This window comes from Diplotaxodon limnothrissa, linkage group LG11 (genome assembly GCF_057381915.1).
Source record: "Diplotaxodon limnothrissa isolate DT_005_m linkage group LG11, D_limnothrissa_male_GT1.1, whole genome shotgun sequence".
Taxonomy (NCBI): domain Eukaryota; kingdom Metazoa; phylum Chordata; class Actinopteri; order Cichliformes; family Cichlidae; genus Diplotaxodon; species Diplotaxodon limnothrissa.
The window spans coordinates 19,223,924-19,249,050 of record NC_140606.1 but is presented as its reverse complement, the minus strand read 5'-3'; the positions used below and the strand labels follow the sequence as shown (position 1 = coordinate 19,249,050).

The 25,127-nt window shown below is 44.4% G+C and overlaps 2 protein-coding genes across 3 annotated transcripts in view; both read left to right on the top strand.

Annotated features, from left to right (window-relative positions):
- The window catches only part of hivep3b (HIVEP zinc finger 3b), a 36,813-nt gene extending 19,522 nt beyond the window's left edge, over window positions 1–17,291 (top strand). For both annotated transcript variants that reach the window (XM_085366301.1, XM_085366300.1), the window contains 8 exons: window positions 4,645–6,994; window positions 7,334–7,620; window positions 7,752–9,785; window positions 10,120–10,268; window positions 14,490–14,665; window positions 14,822–14,923; window positions 15,686–16,353; window positions 16,538–17,291. In XM_085366301.1, the coding sequence (XP_085222427.1) occupies window positions 4,996–6,994; window positions 7,334–7,620; window positions 7,752–9,785; window positions 10,120–10,268; window positions 14,490–14,665; window positions 14,822–14,923; window positions 15,686–16,353; window positions 16,538–17,197 (6,075 nt within the window). In that variant the 5' untranslated portion in view covers window positions 4,645–4,995 and the 3' untranslated portion in view covers window positions 17,198–17,291. The remainder of the gene's footprint in view (window positions 1–4,644; window positions 6,995–7,333; window positions 7,621–7,751; window positions 9,786–10,119; window positions 10,269–14,489; window positions 14,666–14,821; window positions 14,924–15,685; window positions 16,354–16,537) is intronic.
- A 5,605-nt stretch (window positions 17,292–22,896) lies between these two features.
- LOC146622616 (endothelin-2) lies at window positions 22,897–24,795 on the top strand. The gene is made up of 5 exons (XM_085365281.1): window positions 22,897–23,014; window positions 23,446–23,602; window positions 23,819–23,932; window positions 24,552–24,605; window positions 24,717–24,795. Exons 1-5 carry the CDS (start codon window positions 22,897–22,899, stop codon window positions 24,793–24,795), a joined length of 522 nt encoding a protein of 173 aa, XP_085221407.1.
- The last annotated feature ends 332 nt before the right edge of the window (window positions 24,796–25,127 follow it).

Genomic DNA, 25,127 nt, shown 5'->3' with positions numbered 1-25,127 from the left:
CGGCAGATTTTGTGCTGCCAGAGATGTAATTCAAACACGGAGGTGTGCATTACCCAGCTGAGCTCTCCCTTGTTTGATTTAAAGACCGGTATTGACCTGCAGTTCGCTGGCTTGTGTTTAATCAAAATGAACACGGCGACAGTTTGTGAACTGCCAGTCTTGTTGAAGCCCTGCGAAATCCTTCTTTACACCCAGAGGTACGGAGATCCCAGCGCGTCCCGCAAAGAGCTCAGCGAGGGAGGGAGTGAGTGAGTGAGGACTCTGGTATGTGGTGTTTTGTCAGACAGCGTTTTCCTTACCACGCGGCTGACAGCGCTGATATCCCTTGGCGAGTGTGATTTTCAGCATCCGTGGGTTTTTTTCCCCCTCTTGTCTATCAAATCAAACTATTCCTGCCTACGTTTCAGACTATTGTAGCATTTTGGGTCCAAGTTTGATCGACAGTTTTTGGCGATGATGGCAGGGGTATTAGGACTTTTCTCATTTTCCAGTTACCTTACAATTTTAGGAATGCAGTAAAACGTCTGTGAATGCTGAAAATGATCAATTATTGGTTCAAGCTGTCATTAAAAAGAGGTGGGTCAGGGGTGGGAGGGGTGGAGTTAGATGTCAAGGGTCATGCCAACTTGTCAGTGCGTGCACAGGCCAAGCAGTACCTCTCCTCACTTCCTGCTGCCAGTGTGCGTCTGTAGTCAGAGAGGATGCTGGGAGATAAATTTAGACCTCCAGCTCCCTCTCCATCTGCCATTGCTCAGAGTAGGCTGGTTTCCATGGGAACCTGCACCAGGCTGCTGCCAGTAAGAAAGAATGGGATGGGGTGAGATCTGTGTGTTTGTGTGTTTGAAGGGTATGACAGCAGATTTTTTTTAGACAGCACGTAAAAAGGTTTATTAGTTATCAGAGTGCAAAGTATTCCTATGCATTAATCTTATCCGTCATAACCAGCTACATGAATATGTCAGAGTCTCGATGAGGATATGACGAAGGAACACAAAACCCTCCTCGTGGGTCAAGTTTGAACTTTTGACAAAGCTCCTGTGGTGGTTATTGAGCTAAGTGACGGATATACTGAAAGTCAGAATGAAAGTTAGTTGCGTTGTTGTACATGTTAATCGAAACCAGTACAGGAAAAAAAAAAGTAATTAACAGCCAAACATATTATTTTGCAGATATTTAGCGTTATTTGAAAGACAAGTTATCTGAAATAATGTTTTTCTCTGGAATTTTAGCATTTACTTATATATAGATAAAAAAAAAGGTAAAGCTGCAATGTGTAACCACAGCTAAGTACATGCATTTTCTGGTGAGGGTTTTACAGTTTTAGAAGTATAACTGCTGGGCAGAGATGATGAGTGGAGACAGGGTGTGACGGTGTGTGACAGCACGTGGGTGTGTGTGTGTGTGTGTGTGTGTGTGTGTGTGTGAAAGAGATGGAGTGTGAGCTCTTCCGTGTGTCAGGGCTCCCTTGGGTACCTGCAGTAACGTCTGTTTCTGCTGACAAAGCCCCTTTTGCACGCACACACACACACACACTCTGCACTCGTTGCTCACTCATTCTGCCCTCTCGTCTTTTTGAGCTGGTTGGTTATCGCATTTTTGGAGCAGATATAAAAAACTAGTTCACGCCACAAATCTCTGAATGCACCATAAGGCTGCTACAATGGTTCAGGACAGATGAAATCTTTTTTTTTTTTGGGGGGTGGGGTTTGATCTGACATCACCGATAAAAAGAATATAACACTGTATGACAGCTGCGCTGGCAACTTCCTGCTCGCACCTCAGTCTAGAAATAGAGCAAAGATCGACCTTGCTTCACCCTCATCAGTATGATACAAGGTCTTAATGTGATCTTTTTTTTTTGTTAAGTACACTAGTGTATGTATTAGAATCATGAGGAAGGAAAACCCCTCATCAAACTACAGGAGGATCGGTTGACGGGGGTAGGTCACCTCGGGGCGCTGCGGCTGATTGGTCGGTCAGATCTGTCAGAGTGGATTTGGGGCTACTAAGTATTATAAGGCATTGCTGTGAGGAGGCTAGTGCTGTTCACTGTATGTACTCTGTAAGCGGAAGAGTCTGTGCGTCTGTGTGTGTGTGTGTGTTAGGGTTTAATGTCGCCTAGACTTTTGCATTCCTTTCCCTCGTCTTCCTGGGAAGGCCTTAACTGTGTGCTTCCCCATTCAAACCTGGCAGTCTAGACTGCCATGAATAATGTAAGCAGTGCTCTTCCCAACCTTAAAGCCTTCTAATTGCCCTGTTTAAGGGCTGCATCAACAGCTATGCTTGGGATCATTAAAATTACACCCTGATAGCCGACTACATGAAGAGAGACATTTATTACGGCAGGGTTAAGGAAGGCTATTTGTCTGCTTTTCTCATGCTCACTGCACAGAATCGTCCTTCTACACACTTTCTTTTTAACTGTCTGTCTGGCTACATTTTTCCTTGTCCTTTTCTTTCTCTTTTCTTTAACCCACTATATTTGTTTGTCATTTTTCTTTTCTTAAGCGTGTCGGTATTTACCCTTCAGTCTGTCAACTCTTCATTTACTCACAATCTAACTCATTTTAATTTGGGCCTGGGGAGTAATGTGTCCCCATGACTTAACACACAAAAGCTATTGCTGAACCCTAGACAAAGTCCTCGCGTAAAACTGAGAATATGGAAGCCAGAAAAGTGAAGATGGAGAATTTTAATGCTGTTTTGGTTTGTTATGTCGTGTAATTGCTGAGTGTTGATGGTGAAAGTCTGCTGTAATCAAAGCACTAGTCTGCTTAGAGAAACACACACTGTACAGATAGATGATGGGCCCTTAGCAGATGTGTGGAAACGTGGAAATGGAGCTGAGAATCTGGCGAGCTTTTTTTCCAGGAGGAAGAGTGATTCACTTTCTTTTTATTCCACTTTAAACTGGCTCTAATGAAGGCTGACTGTGCTGTGTTTTTCTAGACATATGGAGAGAGTAAAAGCGTAGCTCGTTATAAAGAACTGTCATTGCTGCCTTGCCACCCCTTGCACCTTAAGCCGCAGTCTTCTGCAGGGTCTGTTTATTCAGCCACTGGATCACTGATTCAGTCTTTTCTCTCTTCCTCATTCCTCAGCTCTCTCCTTCCTAGTACTTTATATGCATGTATAATAGGAAATAGGTACATTTTCACCCCCTTTCAGTCGGTATCTGTGCGGCACGTTAGGTGCATGCTGTCTGCACTGTTGCAGAGGTCTGCAGCTGTGAAGTGAACACACGTGGTGTTCTCCTTCAATGAGCAGTGAAGCGCAGATTCCGACACAGGGAGCTGTAAGCACTATCAGCGTCTTAGATGGTGACTGATACTCTGGACGTGACTGTGCTGGGACTGTAAGCAGTTGGGCACGGCTGCTCAGCAATAATGTTATGATTGACCCAATCCATTCCCACAGTGTGTTTTGATTGGCTTTGGTACAAGAATCCCGTGTCTTGAGTTGAGATGGAGTGCAGGCTTGGCAGTAAGTGGGGAAATATTGCAGTACATACATCTTGATAAAATATGAAATTTCATCATAGCCTCATCTCTGACTCTCTGATGAGCTATACTTGGCTCCTCATAAACACAGCTTTTTAGTAGTGTAAGTGTGAAAGAGCAGATGAAAGGTCTTACAGGACCGTGTCACTGTAGACTCTGTGTGAAGACACTACTCATAAACACTGCACCCTGGTGGCAGTGTAGTGCGAGAGGCTAACACTGACACCCAGCTGCTGTCAAGTTCTTCTTCTCCACTAGAAAACAACCCCCTTCATTTACACCCTTGAGCTTCGGTGCCAGATCAGATATGCAAGGACTATATTTCGAACATTTGTTTTGACTCTTTGCCCTGACACTGCGGTCTCCTTTTCTGGTGCCTGTAGTTTGGATGTTGACTTTCTGGCCTCGGGCTCCTCAGACTCCTGCCCAGTAAGCAGGCCGTCAGTTAGATATGATTGTGATTCCACTGTTTGGAGTAGAAGTCTTAATTTCTAATTTGTCACAGTCTAAGGAACTCAAGAGCTGTGCACACACCTTGGGGTTGTGTGCATACATCAGATGAGCACATGCTCAGTTTCCCATGTAGAACAGCTTGACCTTGCATTTTAATATAGATTTGCAGTACCCACTATCTTAATAAGAGTTTAAGTGAGGACAGATGAGAGCAATAACTTATTGATGCACTTACCTTGTCAGTGTCGTCATGACAACACTGACCCAATTCAGTAGCAAGAAAGGTAGCCCAATTTCTCATAATATGATATGTGGAAGTATATTTTAATATGACATTTGCTAATAAGACACCAATGATTTTGACCTTCCCCTTTATCGGTGTAACTCTTTTGGTTTTTAAAAGCACACTAAGTCTTCCTCACAGGGCCCACTGTGTTTTCTGTTTCTAAATATGATCTGTTGATTTCTTACTTTTGACTGCAGTCAAAACAGCAGGACCTTAATTGCTACTTTGTCTTGTTTTGTTGGTTTTATTTAGAGGAACTTTGCTGGAAAGTGAAGAAGGGAAATGTTATGTTTACAGTATTTTCACATGGACCTTTTTTGAAAGAAATCTGCTTGATGATTGATTAATTTTCCTTTTTCTCATTCAGTGCTTTCATTGCTTCCTTTGCTTTTTCTGTTTCTCTAGACCCATTTAAAAGACGAACAACTAACAGTCTTGCCAACGAACAAAAAAGATGCAAAAAAGACCTTGGGAGGACTTTTAAAATGGCTGAGGCTAGATAGAAGCAGAGCTGCTTTGAACGGAGAAATGATCCATGTTTACCTGCATCCATGTGGCTCCAGGGCACCTTTTAATGATGCCTCATTTTGTCCTCTTGCATAACTTTTGGCCCACTCTGAAAAAGGTGCTCCATTTTGATTTACAACTTAGTCTGTCAATGTTCCTATGCCTCTGACCTCTCTGCTGCCATGCGGTTAGACCAATGAGGCTCCGAGAGCCTTTCGTTACGAGTCTGTGAGGTCTCCTCCCCACTCTATGGAGGCTGAGCCCAGCCATCCGGCTGATGGGGAGCGCTCTGGAAGGCAAGCGCAGCAGCATGTGACATCTGAATCTTCATTGGGCTCTTGTCCACCTCAGCAACCCCAGCAGCCTTCTAATCCTCGTCCTGTACACAGAGCCTTGGGCCGCCTACAAAACCGCCAACCCAAGCGCACTGACCTGCTTCGGTTACAGCAGCAGCAAGCAGTAGCATGGCAGCGTTCAGATACCCCAGGTCCCTCAGGAGGCAGCTTCTTCTCTACAAGCTCCTCGTCAACCTTATCCCTCCCCTCTACGTCCTCCACCCAGGGTGAGCATGCTCACGGCGTTCCAACTCACTCCAGTCAACAGGGCCTAGAAGGGGTTAGCTCACCTAGGAAAGGGGAGAAGAAACCACAAAAACCAGGGAAATATGTGTGCACTTACTGTGGCCGTCCATGTGCCAAGCCAAGCGTTCTTCAGAAACACATACGATCACATACAGGAGAAAGACCCTACCCATGTGCGCCCTGTGGGTTTTCCTTTAAGACCAAGAGCAACTTATACAAACACCGCAAGTCCCATGCCCATCGTATTAAAGCGGGTCTGGCATCCAGTCGAGATGAGCCCAGTTTGAGTGGTGCAGAAGGCAGTGGCGCTGGAGAAGACCCTGAGGAACACACAGAGGGAGAAAGCACTGAGTCTGAGGACGAGACTGGCCAGCACAGAAAATCCTCTAAAGAGATGCTGGGGCAGCATAGGAAAGGAGGTAAGGAGCGCCTGAGAAGCTCAGAGGAGAGCCAGAGGCCTGAAGACTCCCACGCTGTCAAGCAAAGACTTGCACTGAGGCTTAGTGAGAGAAAACGTGGGCCCATGGCTTCTCCAGATGACCCACCCTCTTCCCTCTCCACATCATCTTCTTCTATTGGGCCTGGCAGTAAAGGCAGCACAGAGTCGGGCTACTTCTCCGGATCAGGCAGTACTGACATATGCCAAGTTAGCCCTCCTAGTTCCAGTGCCAAAACCTACGCAGAAATTATTTTAGGGAAATATGGAAGGCTGGGAGGGCAGCAGCGGAGTCCCCACCAGCAGCAGCCTCATCCCTCACATTCCTCACCCTCAGGAACCGAGGAGAAGAACATCTCCTTCGCCGTACCCAAAACCCAAGTAATAGAACACATTACCAAGCTCATCACTATCAATGAAGCAGTAGTAGACACGAGTGAGATTGACAGCGTTAAGCCTCGACGCTCCTCCCTGTCACGGAAGAGCAGCATGGAGTCACCCAAATTTACTGCCCCCAAAGACCCCTATGCCTTTGATCCCAAAGGAGAAGCCGCAGGCCCCAGTGGTTTGAGGCACATCCATAATCCTGACGCTGATCCACCGGGTACGCAGGACCAGTCAGCAGTGCCTCTGCTTAGAAGCCACTCAATGCCAATATCAACCAGCCAAGGAGAGCCCTTTGCCTCTGGCACCATGTCACCCAGAGGTTACCGCCTCTGCCAATCTTTTGATGAGCAGCAAGCAGTGGTCGCAGAGATGAGGATCGGCCATGCGCAGCGTATGCTCAAGCGCCAGCCTGCCATAGAGGTTCCCCTGGGAGCCGAGTCAATGTTGGAGGAGCCCAGTCCCACCACATCCTCCTCCTCCTCAACAAGAGGCACCGAACTACCCAGACAGCCACAGCAACAACAACAACAGCAAAAGAGTCCCGCCGTGTTTGAATGTGGAACATGTGGGGCCCGCTTTCAAGAGAGTGAAGTCTTCGAGGCCCACAGAAGCATCTGCCCAGGGCAGGAGCAAGAGAGCAGGGATGCAAGCAAAGCGTGCAGTGTAGATCGCCCGCTGATGATGCACCATAAGTTTCGAGCGTTAGCCATGGCTGTGAGGAAGCGGAGGAAAGAGGAGAGTCTGGAGGAGGATCCTCCCAGTCCTGGATCTGTAGCTGTGTCTGGCAGCTCTGGAGGCCTCATTCCAGTACCACGCAGACCAGAGCAGAAGCAGGCCCTCTCAGGTTTGTCTCTCATACATACAAAATATGTTTTTTTTAGCTAAAATCATTATGTTAAGTTGCATAATCGATACAGCTATTCTCTTGAAGACCTTTTCTATGCCATTTTAGCATCTGAGACATGCAGATTATCATATACCTAAAAGTTAAAGCAGTGAATATCTAAAACTACATCACTGTCTTAACATAGTTAAACAGAAAGCGGGAAAAACTACTACCATGTAACCCGTAGCACTGTACAGTAGATGGGAATAGAATCCACAAAATGCTAAGTTGCATCACTCAAAAGCACAATACTGATGCCCTATAATGGGAGCTAATTTTTCTACTGTTTGTGTCTAGGTGTTTCCTTACAGACTGAACCAAACCAACAGCAGCAGCAGGACAGGAAGGGTGTGTCTGTCATCCAACACACTAGCTCTTTTGAGAAGCAAGAGAGTATATCTATGGAAAGTCAAGATCCAGACCTCAGAGAGAGTCAGCAAACACAACCTGAGCCAAAACCATCACCCTCTACATCTCGCCTCATCCGCCAGCCAAATATTCAAGTGCCGGAGATACTTGTTACTGTGGAGCCCGATGCTGAAATGCCACCTGTGTCACCCCCGCTGACAGCATCCTCATCAAAGGTAAATGTACCTTTTTGAATTATGTTTTTTTTTCTTGCTTGTTTACAGTCTTCATACAATGCATTTGTCCAAGTTAGCATCATTACCATTGACTTAAATACTAAATTTATAAAAAAATGTATCTGTCCTAGGAGGCAGAGAGAGTAGAGGAGTTCCACTGGCCTCAACGAAGTCAGACATTGGCCCAGCTCCCTGCAGAGAAGCTGCCACCAAAGAAGAAAAGACTCAGGCTGGCAGAAGCTGCCCAGTCCTCTGGAGAGTCCAGCTTTGAGTCTATGTCTTTGCCTCGCAGCCCCAGTCAAGAAAGCAACATTTCAAACTTTTCTGTTTCTTTTGAGGATGTAGCACAATCAGAGCAAGCTGCCCGAGCTCCCAGTAGCCAAAGTTCCCAGATGTTGATGGTGCCATCTGCTTCTCACCAACACCACCAAAGCCACAAGGAGATGAGGCGCTCAGCCTCAGAGCAGGCCCCAGCTAGTCCACAACAAACGGAGCAGATCCCAGAGATCAGAAGTAAGTCCTTTGACTATGGATCCCTGTCTCCTCAGCAGTCTGCATCCTCCTGGAAGGAAAGGAGAAAGTGTCTTCTAGTGAAGCATGCTCCATTAGGGGAACCAGAACAGGAAGTAGGAGGCAGAACTAGTCAGCTGCCCAGAGCAGAGAGTCCGCAACCTGGTCCTTCCTACTCTAATCTTTCTCCTCTGTACTCCACTGGAGTAAGCTCCCAGTTTAGCCTCGATGCCACTGGAAAGGCTTTGCAGCTGTTACAGCCACAAATTTCTTTATCCTCTCAGGAGGTGCTTCCTTTGCACCCCAGAGGGCATCAAGCATTTCCCCCAGGGTCTTTGTCCCAGCTCCTCCCGGTCACCACAGCCATATCGGAAGTACTATCCACCCAAATCATTCAAAGAGCATTTCTACAGTCACACACAGAATCCCCGCCTGTACAGATACATCCAGTACAAATCCACATGGCTGAAAGGTTGGGAATACCCCTCCATCAGCTTCCTCCCCCTTTTCCTCGCCATTTTTCTTCCAGGAATACATCGAGCCAGGCCATGTACTTGCCCGTTCCTCCAAGATTTACCACACACATTTCTTCTCCTCAAACTACAGAAAGCAGACCCCCCATTTCTTCTGTGTCTTCTTCACTGACTCAGGAGTCCCTTGTGACAATCTCCTACCACCACCCGAGGCCGGTCATCGCCACATGCCTGGCACAGCTTGCACCAGTAGTGTCTCTCGTGGTGCCAGTACGCCTCCAGACTCATATACCCACATATGCCAGTGCAATGTATACCACACTTTCCCAGATTCTGGTTTCCACCCGCTCACAGGAACCAGTTTCTTGCACGGCTATGGTCATCATGGGCCAGGTGGAACGGGAGACACTGCAAAGGAGCTACTTGAAAGTCCCCTCTCCAGATGTCAAGAGCCTTCTTCCTCTGTCTCTGTCATCAGAGCTGGCCTCAGGATCTGGAGATGGATACGGTCCACTAGGGGCAGGAGGAAGTAAGCGCATGCTGTCCCCTGCAGCCAGTCTTGAGCTCAGCACAGAAGCCCAGCGTCACCAGAAAAGAGTTAAAGAGGAGGAAGAAGAGGAGGAAGAGGAGGAGGGCCACCATAAGGAAGAAGAGGAGGAGGGCCGTGTGGAACCAAAGGTAGTACAGGAAGAAGAAAGGAAGGCAACTGGGAAAAAGCTGGAAAAGGAAAAGAAGAAATCGGATACATTAGAAGTAACGAGTGTGGATGTGCATGGGCAGCCAGAAGACCAGCCAAGGAAAAATGACAGGGAAGAAAAGGTGGAAGAGAAGGAAACAACTGAGAAGATCACCCAAAAAAAGGAAGCTGTGTCAGCTGTGGAGGTGGGCGCAAGCGCATCTTCGTTCCCCAGCCTCCACACTTCAACCTCAGTCAACTGGTGCTACCAGAAGTATGTTAAACCCAACCCATCTGCCCAGAGGGACCCCCGCACTTCAGTTTATTCAACCTGGAGCGTCAGCGCTCACAACCCCAACTTGCCAGGCATCAGCACAAAGGTCGCCCTGTCTCTGCTCTGCTCTAAACAGAAGCACACTTCTGAGATTTATACCATGGCTACGGCCCCTACTCCAGCCGAAGTCAAAGTGGCCCCTGAAAACAGCAGGACGCCGCATGTGTCAGAGGTAAACATAAACACAATAAACATACATTTCCACTTAAATGTTGACCATGTTTAATTTGCTTACATCAGAACATTTCACGGTCTGTTTTTCTCTTGAATACTTCTACATCTTAGAAGTCAAAGCTCTGCGGTCTTCATCTCTTTAGGTTGCTAGCATAGTAGCATACTAGCATAGTAGCATACTATGCTAGTATTTTCTAACATGGTCACCAATTGTGCCATTAGAAAAACATAATGATAAACAACTGGAATTATACTGAATCTTGCTTTAACAGCACTTAACATTTTATTATAAGTTGTTTTGAATTTTTTTCCCATGTGTGTCTTGAGTGTAGGTACATGCCACCCCACCCAGCACCCTCACTGAAGTAAAGGAACAGCAGCAGCCTGAAAAGAAGGAAGAAAATAAAGAGATGCGAGAAGTGGAGAGACCATCCACCTCCAAGCAGAGCGAGCCTTCTCGGGTTTGCATCTTTGAAGGAGGGTAAGAATTGTTTAATTCTATAGTTTCAAAATATGGCAGCTCCTCATTACACTTCTTCATAAACCAATGCCCGCTGACTGCAAAACAGCCTATGGAGAGCTGACAAGAGTGCATGGAGAAAATACAATAACAGATGGGAGGCCATGAGTCCAGAGGGACTTCATTTGTACCTGTAGCCAAGCTTTTTCCTCTCACTGCTGGCACGAATGTCTGTGTTTTAGAGGTGTTAATTTGGAGAGCTAGCAGCGTCTGTGTGTGTATGTGTGGGTTTGTGTGTGTGAGAGGGCAGAAAAGGTTGTCTCCAACTTTGTGAGGCTCTCATTAATATTTTTATGGCTATAAAAAGTCACACGGAGGCACAGTATGAAGCAGTCTGCAAGCAGTCAGAGTCACAGTCGAGGCTGTCATATTTGTCTACAGACCAGATCAGGATAACACATAAATGCTTTCCACAAATGTCTGAGTGATTTTTCCTCCAGCACCAAGTGCTTTATTCCCGAGGTTTGAGTATTCCGAGCTAAAGTTTCCCCATTAAATGTATCTGATTAAATCTTTATTTTATGATTTCCTCCTGTTTGTCCACTAAGCCTTTCATGGTTTGACTCGTTCCTTACACTCCTATTCAGCTTTCAGGTCCCCCCAGTCAGCTGATGACCGTCCCTCGGTCTAGATTTAAACTCAGAGGAGTCTGGGAATGTTCTGTGTTTGCCCCCAAACTGTGCAGTCAAATCTGCTCCCTCCACTGAGATTTTGAAAGCTAGACTTAAAACTTGTTTTTACGTAATGTCATTCGAGTCTGCCTACTTGCTCACTGTGTCTCCCGTGCCTTTTTTGACTGTGACTGCATGTTTAGCACCCACTATATCTCATATCTATGTACTTCTTATCTATTCCCTTGTTGTTTTCTGTACAGCACTTTGAAAAACGTGGGTTTTTTTAAAATTTGAATTGAGTGGAAAAGAATAAAAGGAAGGTATACAATGTTGCCTTACGTGGATAATTTCCTATGATACTGGTATTCTTTTTGGTTTGGTTTGGTTTTGGTAAATTTTCTATTTTTGAGTTTTTCTCTTCCAGAGTGTTAACACTTGGCACACCCTGCATTTCCTGCTTAGGTGCATGAATGTCAGGTGTAAAGAAGCTGTCCGTGTAACAGTAGATAAGGCACTGAACTTCAGGAAGTGCACTTTCATCCACAAAAAAACCCCAGAGGTGTTGCCCATTTCTCTCTGGCAGCTCTTCCAGTTTCACTTACCTGCACATTATTTTGTTTTCATTCCCTCCAAAACCTCCTCTGTGTCCTTCCTGTCTCTCATCCCTGCTCCTTGATGTTCTCCTGCGTTTCCACCATGCATGCAAATGGTCACAGCTACTCAATCTTGAAGAGAACAGAATGCTTTTCATCCCGACTCATTATCCCTGTCTCCCTTTTGTCAAGACTTTGAAATCATAGCTGTGTGCCACTCATTTCATTCTAGAAAGCAGTCTTTTATGAATATGTATCATGCAGCTTTGTTTATGTTCCAGTGGCTTGCCAGATTTTATCTGCTTCCAGGCTTCTCTGGAGTTTAATAGTACCACACTGTCATCTCAATAATCGATTTCAGGAAATGGGCAACAATAAATGCTTTTTACTAGTCATGGTGAAAGTCTGGGGAAGTTTATGTGGGCAGCAGCTGAACTGATTCAGTGAAAAACATGATTGTTTTCTCTGGTGCAAATGGTTAACCATGCATGTTTTGTTACACCCTGTAACACTTTACCCGTGCCACTCAGACAGACTGAGGACAAAAATATTAGTTTATTCTGTTTCTTTCTGTTCAAATGAGGATTAAATATGTTTTAATCATCTTTAGTAGCTCCTTTTGGTTAGAAGCATTATTCTTCCCAGCATCCAACAAGGCTCTCATAAAGCTAAAACATGATTTTTGACTGAATGTACCGAGAGATATGCTGCTGATTTAATGCTAGATAACTGAAGTGAAGTTCTCTTACTTTACTTTTTTTTCTTTTCGGATATGTGGGTGGATATTTTTAGCAGTAGCAAGAAATACACGGCAGGTAAACAGTAGCCAGCTCCTGAATGAACACAACACATTCTCACTGTTGAGGCTATTTTACAGTTGTGTAACAATTTGTTATGATTTGCCGTTACTGGTTCTGTTATACAACGGGGAACATTCACAGCCTGGTGTCTCGTAGATGTCGTGACATCCTGTAATTAGACACAGTTGGCACAGATTGGATATTTACAATTCAGAATGATTTGTGAGTTTCCCCATGAGTAGTGGATTTTTCATAGAGGACAATTCATTCAGATATAAGACCTCTGTGCCACGCCGTGTCTACAAATAGCCTTTTGGTAAACATGAAGTTTGTGCATAAACAATGTTTTTTATAGAGTAGACCTAAATGTGTTGCTTGATTTTTATATGTAGTATCTATTTTAGGTTGGTGGCCATAGCCAGGCTTCCCTTCCCTCTCTTTAGCCGCTGATGTTGTTGGCAGGGCCACCCGTTCAGAGCAGAATAGCTGCTATTCTTTGCACCAGGGTGTAGTGGAGGGACTCAGTGCTGAAGGGGTTTTGGTGGGGCTTCCCCAACCTGCACCATAAAGAAAGCCTTGTTTCTCAGTTTTGTGTGTGTGTGTGTGTTTGTGCATGTATCTGTGCTGCAATCACTAACTTCCACAGTTATCTTTGTTATTATCACTGAATTTGCTCGCAGTGCAATGTGAAAGAAGAAAGAATGATGACTGCACTCTGCAGTAATCCTCCAAGTATCTTTGAGTGCATATTTTGGGCTTTGGGGTTTGCAGCTTTCATTATCACCTTCTGGGCTCCTAGCAGCTGTTTTCAGGGTTTAACTGAAAACTAGCTGGCGAACATAATGCTCTGTCTCTCAGATAAATCAAGAAATATGTGTATGTGTGTCTGGCTGTCTTATCTCATCCTATCTCGTCAAACATTCATCAGATCCACTTTAAACTTGGCAGGTGCGCTGCCGAGGACACGAGTAAGTGCAGTGCCAAATTTGAGGTTATCTGGATGAGCGGGTCTCATATTTTATCTGCGGTTTTCTATTACCTTTGTTTTCCTCAGGTTGGCCGTTCTGCTCTGTGCTGAATGGGTTGTCATTGTGAATACATTCGTTGCCCTGTTGCAATCTCAAGGCCCATACCGCAAAGCTAAAACATCACAACTAAGTGCCAAATCGACTTTAAAAGGTTAAAAAAATACACAGTCTGAAGTTTTTATGTTTTTTAAGTGTTAATGAACAACGATCAAAGCTGAATTATATTGACATAAAAATAAAAAAAGCTTTTTAAAATCACGCAGGAAGGAAAAACACACAAACTGAACGTTGAGCAGAAGGTTTGAAGATGGGTATTTCTTGCTGTGAGGCCACAGTCGTACTCCGGGTACTCCCACACCTCAACGACATGCAGTTAGTGGGGTTAGGTTAACTGCTGATTCTAATCTAACCCTTCTCATTCTAATATTTTTGCTAATAATTGTTTTCTGTTATGCTTTCACACCCTGCTTAGCGGACCTTTGTATATATTGTAGAAATGCCTGAACATTTGGACACAGTTTCAGAAAAAATGGCTCTCATCACTGATTACTTAGTCCCCAGTTGTTATGTAATGGCAAATAGTAAATGAATTGGTTCTTATATAGCGCTTTATGCAATATGCCTCATTCACTCATTCATTTCTTCCATGCTTAAGTGTTTTCTGTCTGTCAGAGTGTGACTGTCGAAGCAAACATCTAAACAAGTCGACTTCCTGTTTGATTATTTTGCATCTGCCTCGGTTGGTTCTGGTCTCAAGTTCACTTTATGAGTATTTATTAGCAGTAACACACACACACTCATTCAGTGAATGTATGCTTATAGTGGTGCTGTTTTCAGTACAGAAATAACCGGTCTTGTCGCTTTCACATCAAGCGACACATTCAGGGACTGCACCAGTTTAGAAGATAAAGAGGAAAATGTTTTTTCGAGATGAGACAGAGACATAAAATCAGAAAGAGGAGGTATTACTGGACTTAAATGTTATGTTGCCCTGCATCTGCTCACCATAACCGTGATAAATTTGCAAATGGGGTAATGTGAATGTTGTGCTTACAGCTTGTTCCGGTTTTCCTCAAGTGACCTAAAATCTAATAAATGCAGCTTTAAAATTGCTGTCTCTGATCTCTTACCTGTCTGTTTCTCATAGGTATAAGTCCAACGAGGAGTATGTTTACGTGAGAGGTCGCGGCAGGGGAAAGTACATATGCGGAGAGTGCGGCATCCGCTGCAAGAAGCCAAGCATGCTGAAAAAGCACATCAAAACGCACACCGATGTCCGTCCATACATTTGCAAACACTGCAACTTTGCCTTCAAAACCAAAGGTGAATGGAAAATTTGGGTTCTGTTTATTAAAACGTGATGAGCTCTTTGGTCCTAAATGTAAAAATGCTGTTTTTGCCCAGTGATCACATTATTGGCTGTGCTGCTAAAATGATCATCTCATTTGTCTTAAACTCTCTTTCTTTTTCTCTTCCTAGGAAACCTTACAAAACACATGAAGTCAAAGGCTCATGGGAAAAAATGCCAGGCAATGGGTGTATCTGAGTCATCATTGGATGAGCCGGAGAGCGAGGAAACAGGTACTTCAGGTGGTGGATGAATCTCACATACTTGCCTTCCCCCTGTGGAGAAATCTTGGTACACAGCTGGATGAACTCCTGCCTGTGAAGAATAGTAGCTGTTCAGCACTGACAGCTTATGCAACACGATGTTCTATTCTCCTCCCTCTGGCCTTGCATAAGAAATTTGAAAAAGTATAAGATAAATAAATGAAGAATACAGAACATGCCACAGCGTCCTGATGTTGTTGCAACAGTCTGGCTGCTGTAACCTGTCCTTAAGGATGAGTTCTTGGTATATAACGAAACAAAGCTGAGCCCTTTTGCCACAGCTGACACCTCCCCGTCAAAGCTGGAAAAAAAGCCTCAAAGCCTTCACGATCTCCTCCCTAACCTTCCTCTGCAACCCCTCCTCTCTCTCGCTGTCTCTTTCTTGCCAACAGACTACACTCATCACAGCCAAGGATGCGCCATTTAAACTGTCTTTCCATTCACAAGGTTGCTGAGATAGTTTGTGAATAGAGGCATGGCGCTTTTCAATTAAATTCCTTTTCATTCTCAGTCTATTTATAAAGTGCGTTTGAAGGGTGCCGGGTTTGGTTTGTCCTTTGCTTTGACTGTCCTCACGCTTTGTGCTTGTTCCTGTAAATCGCTGTTTTGTGACTTTTGTGTGAGGATTTATTGCACGACTTTGCGCATCCAGTAAATGAGATTTTAGGGCCCATGGTGTTGGCATGAATAGATATCTAAAGTCTGCGTGTTTTTCTGTGTCTGCACAAACAGCAGGGAGTGAAGAGCGTGTGTGCGGCTCGGAGGAACAGGAGGAGCATCAGTTTTCTGACGTGGAGGAGTCGGATGACGACGAAGACAACGACGACGACGATGACGAAGAAGAGGAAGAGGAGTCCACGTCCCACGAGAACCCACCGTCCTCTGTATCGTCTGACACCCACCCATCAACAGGGGGGCGTTCAAGCTCCAGCAGGCACTCGAAGCAAGGCACTCCTGACCCCGAGCCTCCGGGTCCCATTCCCTGCACCAGTCAGGAGCCCTCCCCACGTGGAGTTTGGCCTGGCAGAAGAGCTGCCTCGCCGGGGAGCAGGAGAGCAGTGTTCTCCCGGCGAGGCTGGAAAGCATCTCCAAGAGCCTTCTCCCCAAGCAGTGAGAGCTGTTCCCCCAGCCGCAGCCTCTCCCCCCGCCTGGAGTATTCGTCACCCATCCAGAGCCTCTCTCCGAGGACAGAGCTCCCCTCACCCAGCCGACATGTCTCACCTTCCCCCGAACGAGGACCTTCTCCCATCAGACCCCTTTCTCCTCTCCTTCCCCTTTCACCCAGCTGCTACCGATCGTCACAGGTTCCAACGCCTCCCTCGCCCCTGGGGATGCAGCACAGAACCCCTGGGTACTTACCGTGGGAGAACCCTGGTACATCAGGTAGTCACATGAGAGTGGTAAGTCGATTTTCTAATTAGTTCATAGACGAGTCACAGATATGTGGCTGCACTTTTAACCAGAGAAACATTAAGCAATCCATATGTCTTCTCTACACTGTCTCTCAAAAAGCTCTCAGGACTTTGTGTACTAGAGGAGCAGGCTCATGAGCTAGCAATAACATAGTCTTTGCTCCACCTACAGGAGAAAAGCAGAACAGCAGGAGAAGGGCCAACATGGTCAGACACCAGCTTGTTTCCACCTGCTTTTCGCATTTCCACTTGTGAGGGTTATCCTGGCCTCCAGACAACAGACAACATCTTCAGCCATCTTCCCATGCACTCCCAGCAAGCCAAGGTCCCTTATTCGATGATCCCAATAGGAGGGATCCAAATTGTACAGGCAAGACCAAGGTCCCACGCTACTACCCCGACGTCCCCAACATCACCCCCAATGGAGGGGCCATCACTGGCCAGGTTTGAAACATACTGGGGCGGGACCCCCAGGACTCAAGGGCTTAGGACTCCTGGAGACCACTGGTCAGAGCACCAGACAGCAGGAACCAGCCAGTCAGGGCAGCAAGGTCTTAGCACAGCACTAACATTTTCCAAACCAGAGTTGGAGGCCACAGACTCAAAGCAATATGGCAGCTCGCACAGCTCCGTCCACACCCACGGGTCCTCTACTGAGACCACTGAGCACTGCGCCAGTGACGACCGTTCAAGAGCACCCCCTAGTCTAACACCCCCGGTAGCCTCGAGTGTCATCGGACAACAGCCAGAGAGGGAGGAACGAACATCTGGTAGTGATATGGTGGCGGGAGGAGCTAAAGGAGACTCCGCCACAAGAGACCAGAGAACTTGACAGCGTCTACACTTCGATGCATCGTGTATCCCATTTTGCTTTATTGTTTGCTACACTAGTCTGTTTTGTTTGTTTGTTTGTTTTTTTGTAATTGCTTTGGGTTTTATATACATTTTCAATACTATTGTTCATTTAAATGTTTGTTTTGGCAATATTCAGGTTTGTTATAAAGATGCACTTTTTTCTTTATGAAAACAATGTTTGTGCATATATATATATATATATGTGTGTGTATATGTATATGTATATGTATATATACATATATATATGGTAATAATGTAAATACAACCCTGTTTCCAAAGGAAGCTGGTACACTTTGACACTTTGTAAAATGTACGGTAAAATAAAAACAGAATACAGTGATTTGCAAATGATTTAAATCTCACATTAAACTGAAAATTGGTGACAATATAACAAATGTTGAAAGTAGAAACATTAATTTTTTGAATTGTATATGCACATTTTTAAGTTGAAGTCATGTTAAGCACCATCTTTAAAGAACTTCGGGACAGCAGCACAACCCTTTAAAACACCAAGTGTTGTGGAAAGGAGGGCACCGCGTTCTATAACTCTGAGAGCACCTTTTTTTCTTAGTTTTGCTTTAAACACAATTTTAATACTCAGAACATTTTGGGATAATTTTGCTATATTTATTTCTACATTTCTTAAGAAAAATATTTGCAGCAGTCTGAGTGAGAGGCGGGCAGCGCTGGCACCTGGATGGAGCCTCGGTGCCTTCATGGTCATATGCAGAATGTATATCACCATGCCTAAAAAAAGACAATCCACATAGCACCACATGCTGATCCTAAACCTGATTTAGCACAAGCCAGATGTATATGTCTTTAGCCTGCAGGACACAGCATCCATGATTTACAGAAGAATTTAAAGAAGTTTTTGAGTATTCGAACCATAGCACCAGTTTTTCACGTCATGGTTGCCTGTCTGTGTGTTGATTTCTTTTATCTAGCATAACAAAAACCACAGTAAGAATATAAAGTAATAAAAGTTTTGCTATTCTCATATTAGGGTACAAAACGTGCACATTTAACTGCACTCTGTTTTTATGCACATTTTTATCCAGGTCCTGACTTTGTTGGAAACAGGGCTGTCAATGTGAAAGGAATAGAAATACATTTGTAAATGACCAAAATTGTTCATCAAAAAGAATTCCATTTTTGTTTGTCCAGTATTACTGAAAATTGTAGTTACTTGTGCCTTTTATGTCCAGGTTTGTGTTTTTGAGATGTATAGTAAAGAGAAGGCTGTGAAATTTTATATCAGCTTTTTTAAAAATGTTCTTCTGGAGGGTTAATACTTTGTCCCTTGATTGTTTCTTTTGTAAAGGCCATTGCTTTAATGCCAGGATAACTAAGAGTTGTATCGCAGACGTGCTGAAGGGGCAGCAGAAATGTGTCAAAGGAAATGCACTGAAGTTCTATTTTTATTACAAGAGATTTTAGACTAGAATATATGTCTGTACAGGGAAGAGTGCTTCTTATTTATTATTCTTTGATGATAATTATTATTGTTTCAAGGTTTTTTGTTTTTTGGGGGTTTTTTTTAAAACTTTTTGTTATTGGGGGGGGGGGAAAGAAACTTTTTATTACATCTGTGTGTCTTTTTCATGATGTTCTTGTATCTTGAACTGGTGACAAAAAGTTAAGACGCCGAGTCGTCGGCTGGTACCAGAAGATCAAGTGCCCTGCGGATTTCACACAGCAAAATTTCTAGTCATTAAAGAAATAAAAACAAAAAATGCACCAGACTCTGAGGTCGTGACTTTCTTCTTTTTGGCCTTAGCGGAACATTTTGAACAGAACAGTTTGTCAAGTTTAGGACAAATTGTTTTCACACATTTGATGATTTCTTAACATTATCAGCATTGGCTTCAGTTGAAAAGCAGACAAAACGTTAAAATCATATGATAAATATCTACTGTTGCCAAAGTGCTTACTCAGAGGGGGTCATATGATTGTCTGGGATTTTAGCTTTGTACTATTGTAGGGTCTTTACCTTACAATACAAAAGCGCCTTGAGGTGACTGTTGTTGTCATTTGGTGCTATATAAATAAAATGCAATTGAAGTTATTTTGATGGGAAAATGGGAAATGGATGCAGTGATTTATTGGAACATGCAGTGCATGAGGCACAAACAGAGCTTGTACAATCTAACCTTTATTCATCAAGACATGCTGGACGCTCTTAGGCAAGCTTGTAATTTCTGTAAGTATAGAGCATAGACCTTCAGCACAGATGCTTTAGCCCAGGGGTGTCAGACAGAAGGCCCACACCTCATGCATGTCCCCTGCACCACTAGCCGTTTCTTCTCGTTTTTAATGCCCTACCTTACCTCCTTTTTTAAATAAACATTCATTCACCTCTCTTTAATATGTGGGGATCTGCCTGGCCTTCCCCAAACTGCATTTTTAATCTGTGCTCAAACCATGTGCCATTATCTATTAGAAATGCAGTCAAACCTAGATGAGGATGTGGTGAGTAAATGTGTAGTTAAACATTTTTATACTGACAGAAAGGGGAATTTCACTGGTCTGGCCCACTTAGGATCTCCTCCAGTTTTCTTCTGTTTTATAATGACATGACTTAAGATACTGTTCATCTGCGGAAGGTTGTTTTTTAGACCTGAAACCCGTGTTTGCCTTGCACTTATCAAGTGTCCTCAAGTTTCAATGGAGCACACTGTGCTGAGATAACCTATGGCATGTGCCACAGATTTAACTAAACAAATGGGAACAAATGATGTTTTTTTTTATGACAGTCTCCTCTTAACAGGTAAAGATTATATTTAAAACTGAAAATGAGTGAAAAAGCAGCCAACTTCCAAAGAAAACCACTGAAAAAACCTTCAGAAAGCTCAAGACTTTTGCACAGTTCAATATGTGTTAAGGTGTGTTAAGATCTAGGGTTTGTTCACAATATGTTCGTGCAGATTATCCTTTGAGCTCTCGTGCCTGTAAAGCAGCAAGCACAGTAATCACAATCAAACTGAGTGTTCGAGATGTTTCTGTCAGCGAGCCAGGCAGCTGTACAGCTTCAGCACCCCCACTAGATGTCACCAGTTTCAGATGAAAAATATATTTCTCTTCCATGAAGCTGCTATGCTAGAATCAGGGCGTACTCCTAAGCCTCAGCTCAGAACCACTGGAGCAAGTCTGCTTCCTGGTCTCACTGGCTTTAGATTTCATTGGGGTCAGCAGGTGACACACCTTCTAATTCTTAACCAGAAGTTATAAGTTCCAAGAACTGTGACTGTCTATATGTGTCATTCTGTTACTCCCATTTTTTTTATTATGAAAGCACATATATTTATCACTTCTAAAGAATTAGTTTGAGATTATGAAGATCAGCTTTATCAAGCCTCACAATCTTCTGATCACGCTGGCACGCGCAACTCTCGGTGTGCGTCGGGCAGTGTAAAACAAGATCAACACACAGGGCAATATTCAGATAAACAGTATCTCTCCCATCGCGTCTCAGGCCATCCGGTGTTTTTGGTCTTACTTTTAGTTTGCACAGCAATGTTTAATCACACAACCAGCAAGAGATTACGTAAAGCTTACTCAGCCGTTACACGCCAGTTTTTTTGACGAGGAGCCAAAAACCTGAGAGCTGGTGTGAATAAAATGTTGCACAGAAAGTATTAAAAAACAGGCAGCAGTGGGGCACTTTTATTTTTAGACACTTAGTCCATCAAAAGCAGTCTGAAGCAACAGATTCGTCTTCCTCCTCCGAAACATTGCAGATGCCAACGCCTTACGGAGCCCTGCTGGGATAGTAGGAAGTTTTATCAAGGAGTCAACTGAGGAGGGTGGATTTTTAATTAAAAGTAAACAGCTTCCAGGACAGAAGCCTGCAAAGACATCATTGTGTGGTTTAATATAAAGACACTCTCTGGCTATTCCTCTTGCTTGCTGTCTTTTCCACTGCTTTGCATGCAGTGATGCAGAGGGCTGCCTAATGTGACACGTCGATCCCCGGGGGTGTGCTTTAGGAGGACACATCTGTGTTTCTCAGGGAGCTGAACTACTAACCTCTGGGAGACAAATGTGAAGAATTCCCCCAATCACAAAGCAGCAGTGATAGCGGTCACACCACATCACACAATCCCCACATTTTTATGTAAGAGGAAAATGTGTTCCCCTCCCCTAAACAAGACTGTCAGATTACATCTAGACACTTGATAGACTTGTGCCAAGTTGGTGTAAAAGAGGCTGAGCCGTAGAGTGCACCATGTATTGGGGCGACTGTGGTTCAGAGGGTTGGGAAGCTCGTCTTGTAACCGGAAGGTTGCTGGTTCGATCCCCTGCTCTGTCTGTCCTGGTCGTTGTGTCCTTGGGCAAGACACTTCACCTACCACCTACTGGTGTTGGCGCGATATGGCAGCCTCGCTTCTGTCAGTCTGTGGCTACCACTGTAGGTTCACCTCTTCCTATTTTATGTTTAAGTCGCTGTCTTGTGTTTTTTCCAGCATACTTTCCATATCCAAGTGTTTTCCGGGCATGCCTGCCCTACAGAGGAAAAGTGCTGTCTGCTTCCTGCTTGTTCTGCACATTCATGCGTAAGCTTTCATCAGCTCTTATAGCAAACAAACAGTAGATTCTGTCATCCTCTCATGTCCATCTGTCACTGGCAGCTTTGCATGCTTCCTCTGTCATTAGAATGGGGAAAAAACAATGGCTAAAATGTATTGTTTCATCATAACAGCTTGACGTACTCAAAATTTTGCTATTCATTACTTCATTTTCCTATCAGATAGCTGATGAGCATTTGGGAAATGACAGCAATGAAGCGCAATAGTGATAATCCAACGTGTACTTAATGTATTTACATGTTTGAAGGCGGCCATTTGGCTATCTGCGTGACTCTGGCACGGCTGACCTGCCTTGGCTTGACTTGACCGAGAGACCAAGTGCATGTGGGCAGGGATGAGCCACACTATCTGTGTGCTCAACTTCACCACGGATTGAGGATGGAGGGGCGTGATTTTGATCTGGTGTCACAAGTTTTCAAAGCACACCCACGGTTTCATGTTATACTTCTTTGGGTTAGGGTTACAGCCTTGATTACTCAAGAAAAAGGGTCACAGTGTCTCTGATATATCTGCATGTTAATCTTTGGAAACAAAAAGCATTGTGCTGGGATTCTGGAAATCAATTAACCTTTATTCTATTGATCATTTGATACAATACAGAAACTGTTACTGAGAAGACAAAGTTAGTTTAATTTAAAATGTCTCCATTGCATACCAGCATATCGCAGCATCTCCCCTCCCACAGTGGTCACAGTGATCCATTGTCTTGTTCCTCCTCCCCGTGTTTCCGCTTTATTAGATAAACAACTCTTCAGACCTCACGTCTTCCTCCATCCCCTTCTTCCACCTCTCACCTTATCCACCAGCACAAAGCCAGGCAATCCCTCATTCAAAATCAGACCGGTATCATAAATGTCATTCAAATGTAATCTCTAAATGACATTTACCTCTGTTACAGATGACTTCCAGAGCAGCAGATACTTGGAAAATGTGCCACAAGCTCACACATCCTGGGGTCCTACACTGAAAGTCCATGACAGGCAGATGTGGGTGGAGCTTTCAATGTGTCATCAAGTGAGAGGGGCGAGGAGATGTATAAAAAAGAGTGGCACAGTTCAGACAGCTTCAGACCAGACACTGCCGGCACATGAAGAACACAGTTGCAACTGTATGGATAACAGTCTCTGCAGAGCTCCATCCGTCCACTATGTCTGCTCAGAGCAGCGTTCTGCTTCTCGTCACTCTTTGGGCTTCAGTGCAAGATGGTAAGTGCTATATATTCTTTTTCAGTGGGGTGTTCATGGCACAGTTTTTTGTAAGACAGCAGCCTACAATCAAATATTTACACTGGCATTAATCACAGCCACACTGTGCGCAGTGACATGTTAAATATGCAACATACAGCAGCTTGTTTGTAACACCTTTAAAGCTGCTGCTGTTTTTAAACCTAAAATCACAAAGAGAAACTGGAGTGTTTGTGAGTCCTTATTATGCCAAAGTATTCATAGATTCATTTGCTTGGTCATTGTAAATGATCAGAATCAATTTGAATCTAGATCGGTGTTTCTCTCTCTCTCTATATATATATCTTTTTAAATATGTGGAAAATAACGAAAGTGAGCCAGACTACTGACAGGTATTGTTACTTAGCTGGAGCTGATGTTGTGTTTGGTTAACCCTTCCCATCTCTGACTAGGTTTAGGTCTACCAGTGATGAACCAGATGGAGGTGGAGGTTCAAGAAAGAGTCCCAACACATCGATTGAGGACCAAACGCTGTGCCTGCTCTAACTCGCTGGACTCAGAGTGTCACTATTTCTGCCACCTGGACATCATATGGATCAACACACCCAGGTGAGCTTAAAAGGAAGCGCCGTGAAAAATGCCTGAAGGCTCTGAGCATATTTTCCTGTATAGTAGTGACACATCTCACAGCCTTGCAGCCCAGACGCTGCAGAACAACTTTGCTGTCATTATCACTGTAGTCGGCAGCAGTGAGATATCAAAGAGCAAAGTCTGCAGGCTGGTTGTATCACGAGCAAGGCACTGACTTTGTATTTCTCTCTACAGCAAGACGACAGTTTATGGTCTTGGTGGTGCTTTTTCTCGACGCAGACGATCCACTGGCCGCTGCACATGTGCCAATCGCGATGACCAACCCTGCACCAAATTCTGCTATCTCAGGTGAGCACCTCATACAGCCTCAAAACCTCAATGTAAAGCACTAGATTAAAGGCAAAGCTGAGAATATATGTTTAGCTCACTGTAGGTAAAGGCAGGTAATATTTCCCTTTGAGGATGACAGGGAGAAGTAGGTATAAGGAAACAGCTCGTGCTATTATTAGCCTAAATATGTTTTCACTGAGTCCCACTTGTCCAAGGGTGTGACTGTCAAAACAATGCAGCTGGAGCTGAGGGAGTGGAGTAAGCGTACAAAGTTCAAGCAGGTTGTTTCTGATCGGCTTAGATGTGCAGATTACACAGATCGTGTAATAAAGCCGGCCTGGTCCCTGTCCTGTGATTTATGTATCTGGATCTGGATATCAGTGAAGCGCTAAACAGAGAACACAAGAAGAGGCATGGTTGAATGGCAGCATTCTTCAAACCTTGACAGAAACGATAACTGCTGATTGTGGGCCTGGAACATAAAACATTTAGTGAGCCTGTAAAGATAAGAGTCTTTTAGGTCAACACAGAGTGCTAAAAAATAAGCAGCGCTGGATCATGATCAATAAAAGTTTTTAAAGTGACAACCTTCAGCTTAAGCATGACTATTGGTGTTTTATTGGCTCTTTCTCTGCAGCCCTGAAATCAAATCTCTGCAAAGACAAAAACGGCACTCAGTCAGCATTCTCAGGTGAGCTGTGAAAGTTTTTAAAATGCCTTTAAAACCGATATATAAGTTATATTATGATGATTATGATGATATTTGAAGTTGGTGGCTGACGTTTGTCTTTTTTGTGTGCAGCAGAGTGAAGAGGGCGCAGGGTGCACATGATTCAGACAGAGGCAAGTCTCCGTGGGCTCAGGTGAAGCGCGCTGGCTAAACAGTGGAGCTACTGGAGCAGGGGGAAAATGAGAGAGAGAGCAGTGAGCACCTGAACAAATTACCCTCCTTTGATACAGAGGAGGGGAAACAAAGGGCTGAGAGATGAGTCCCACACAGAAAGGCCATGGAGAAAAGCCAAAGCGCCACAAAGATCGTCTGTTCGTACCTGCAATTAGGGGGCGGAAAATATGCCGCCAGTTCTGCAGGCGTAATGGAAACAGAAGAAGAGGATCGCAGCTGATATGAGTTATCAGGTCATGTGTGACTTTTGCCTTTTGGTGTGTCAGAGCTGTGTGACTGTGCAGACAGGCCAGGCCAGCACCGACTAAG

Coding starts and splice junctions, on each gene's coding strand:
- LOC146622616 (XM_085365281.1), top strand. CDS start 22,897: ATGAAGAACACAGTTGCAACTGTATGGATAACAGTCTCTGCAGAGCTC. Junction 23,603..23,818: donor ATATGGATCAACACACCCAG/GTGAGCTTAAAA, acceptor TTCTCTCTACAG/CAAGACGACAGTTTATGGTC. Junction 24,606..24,716: donor CACTCAGTCAGCATTCTCAG/GTGAGCTGTGAA, acceptor TTTTGTGTGCAG/CAGAGTGAAGAGGGCGCAGG.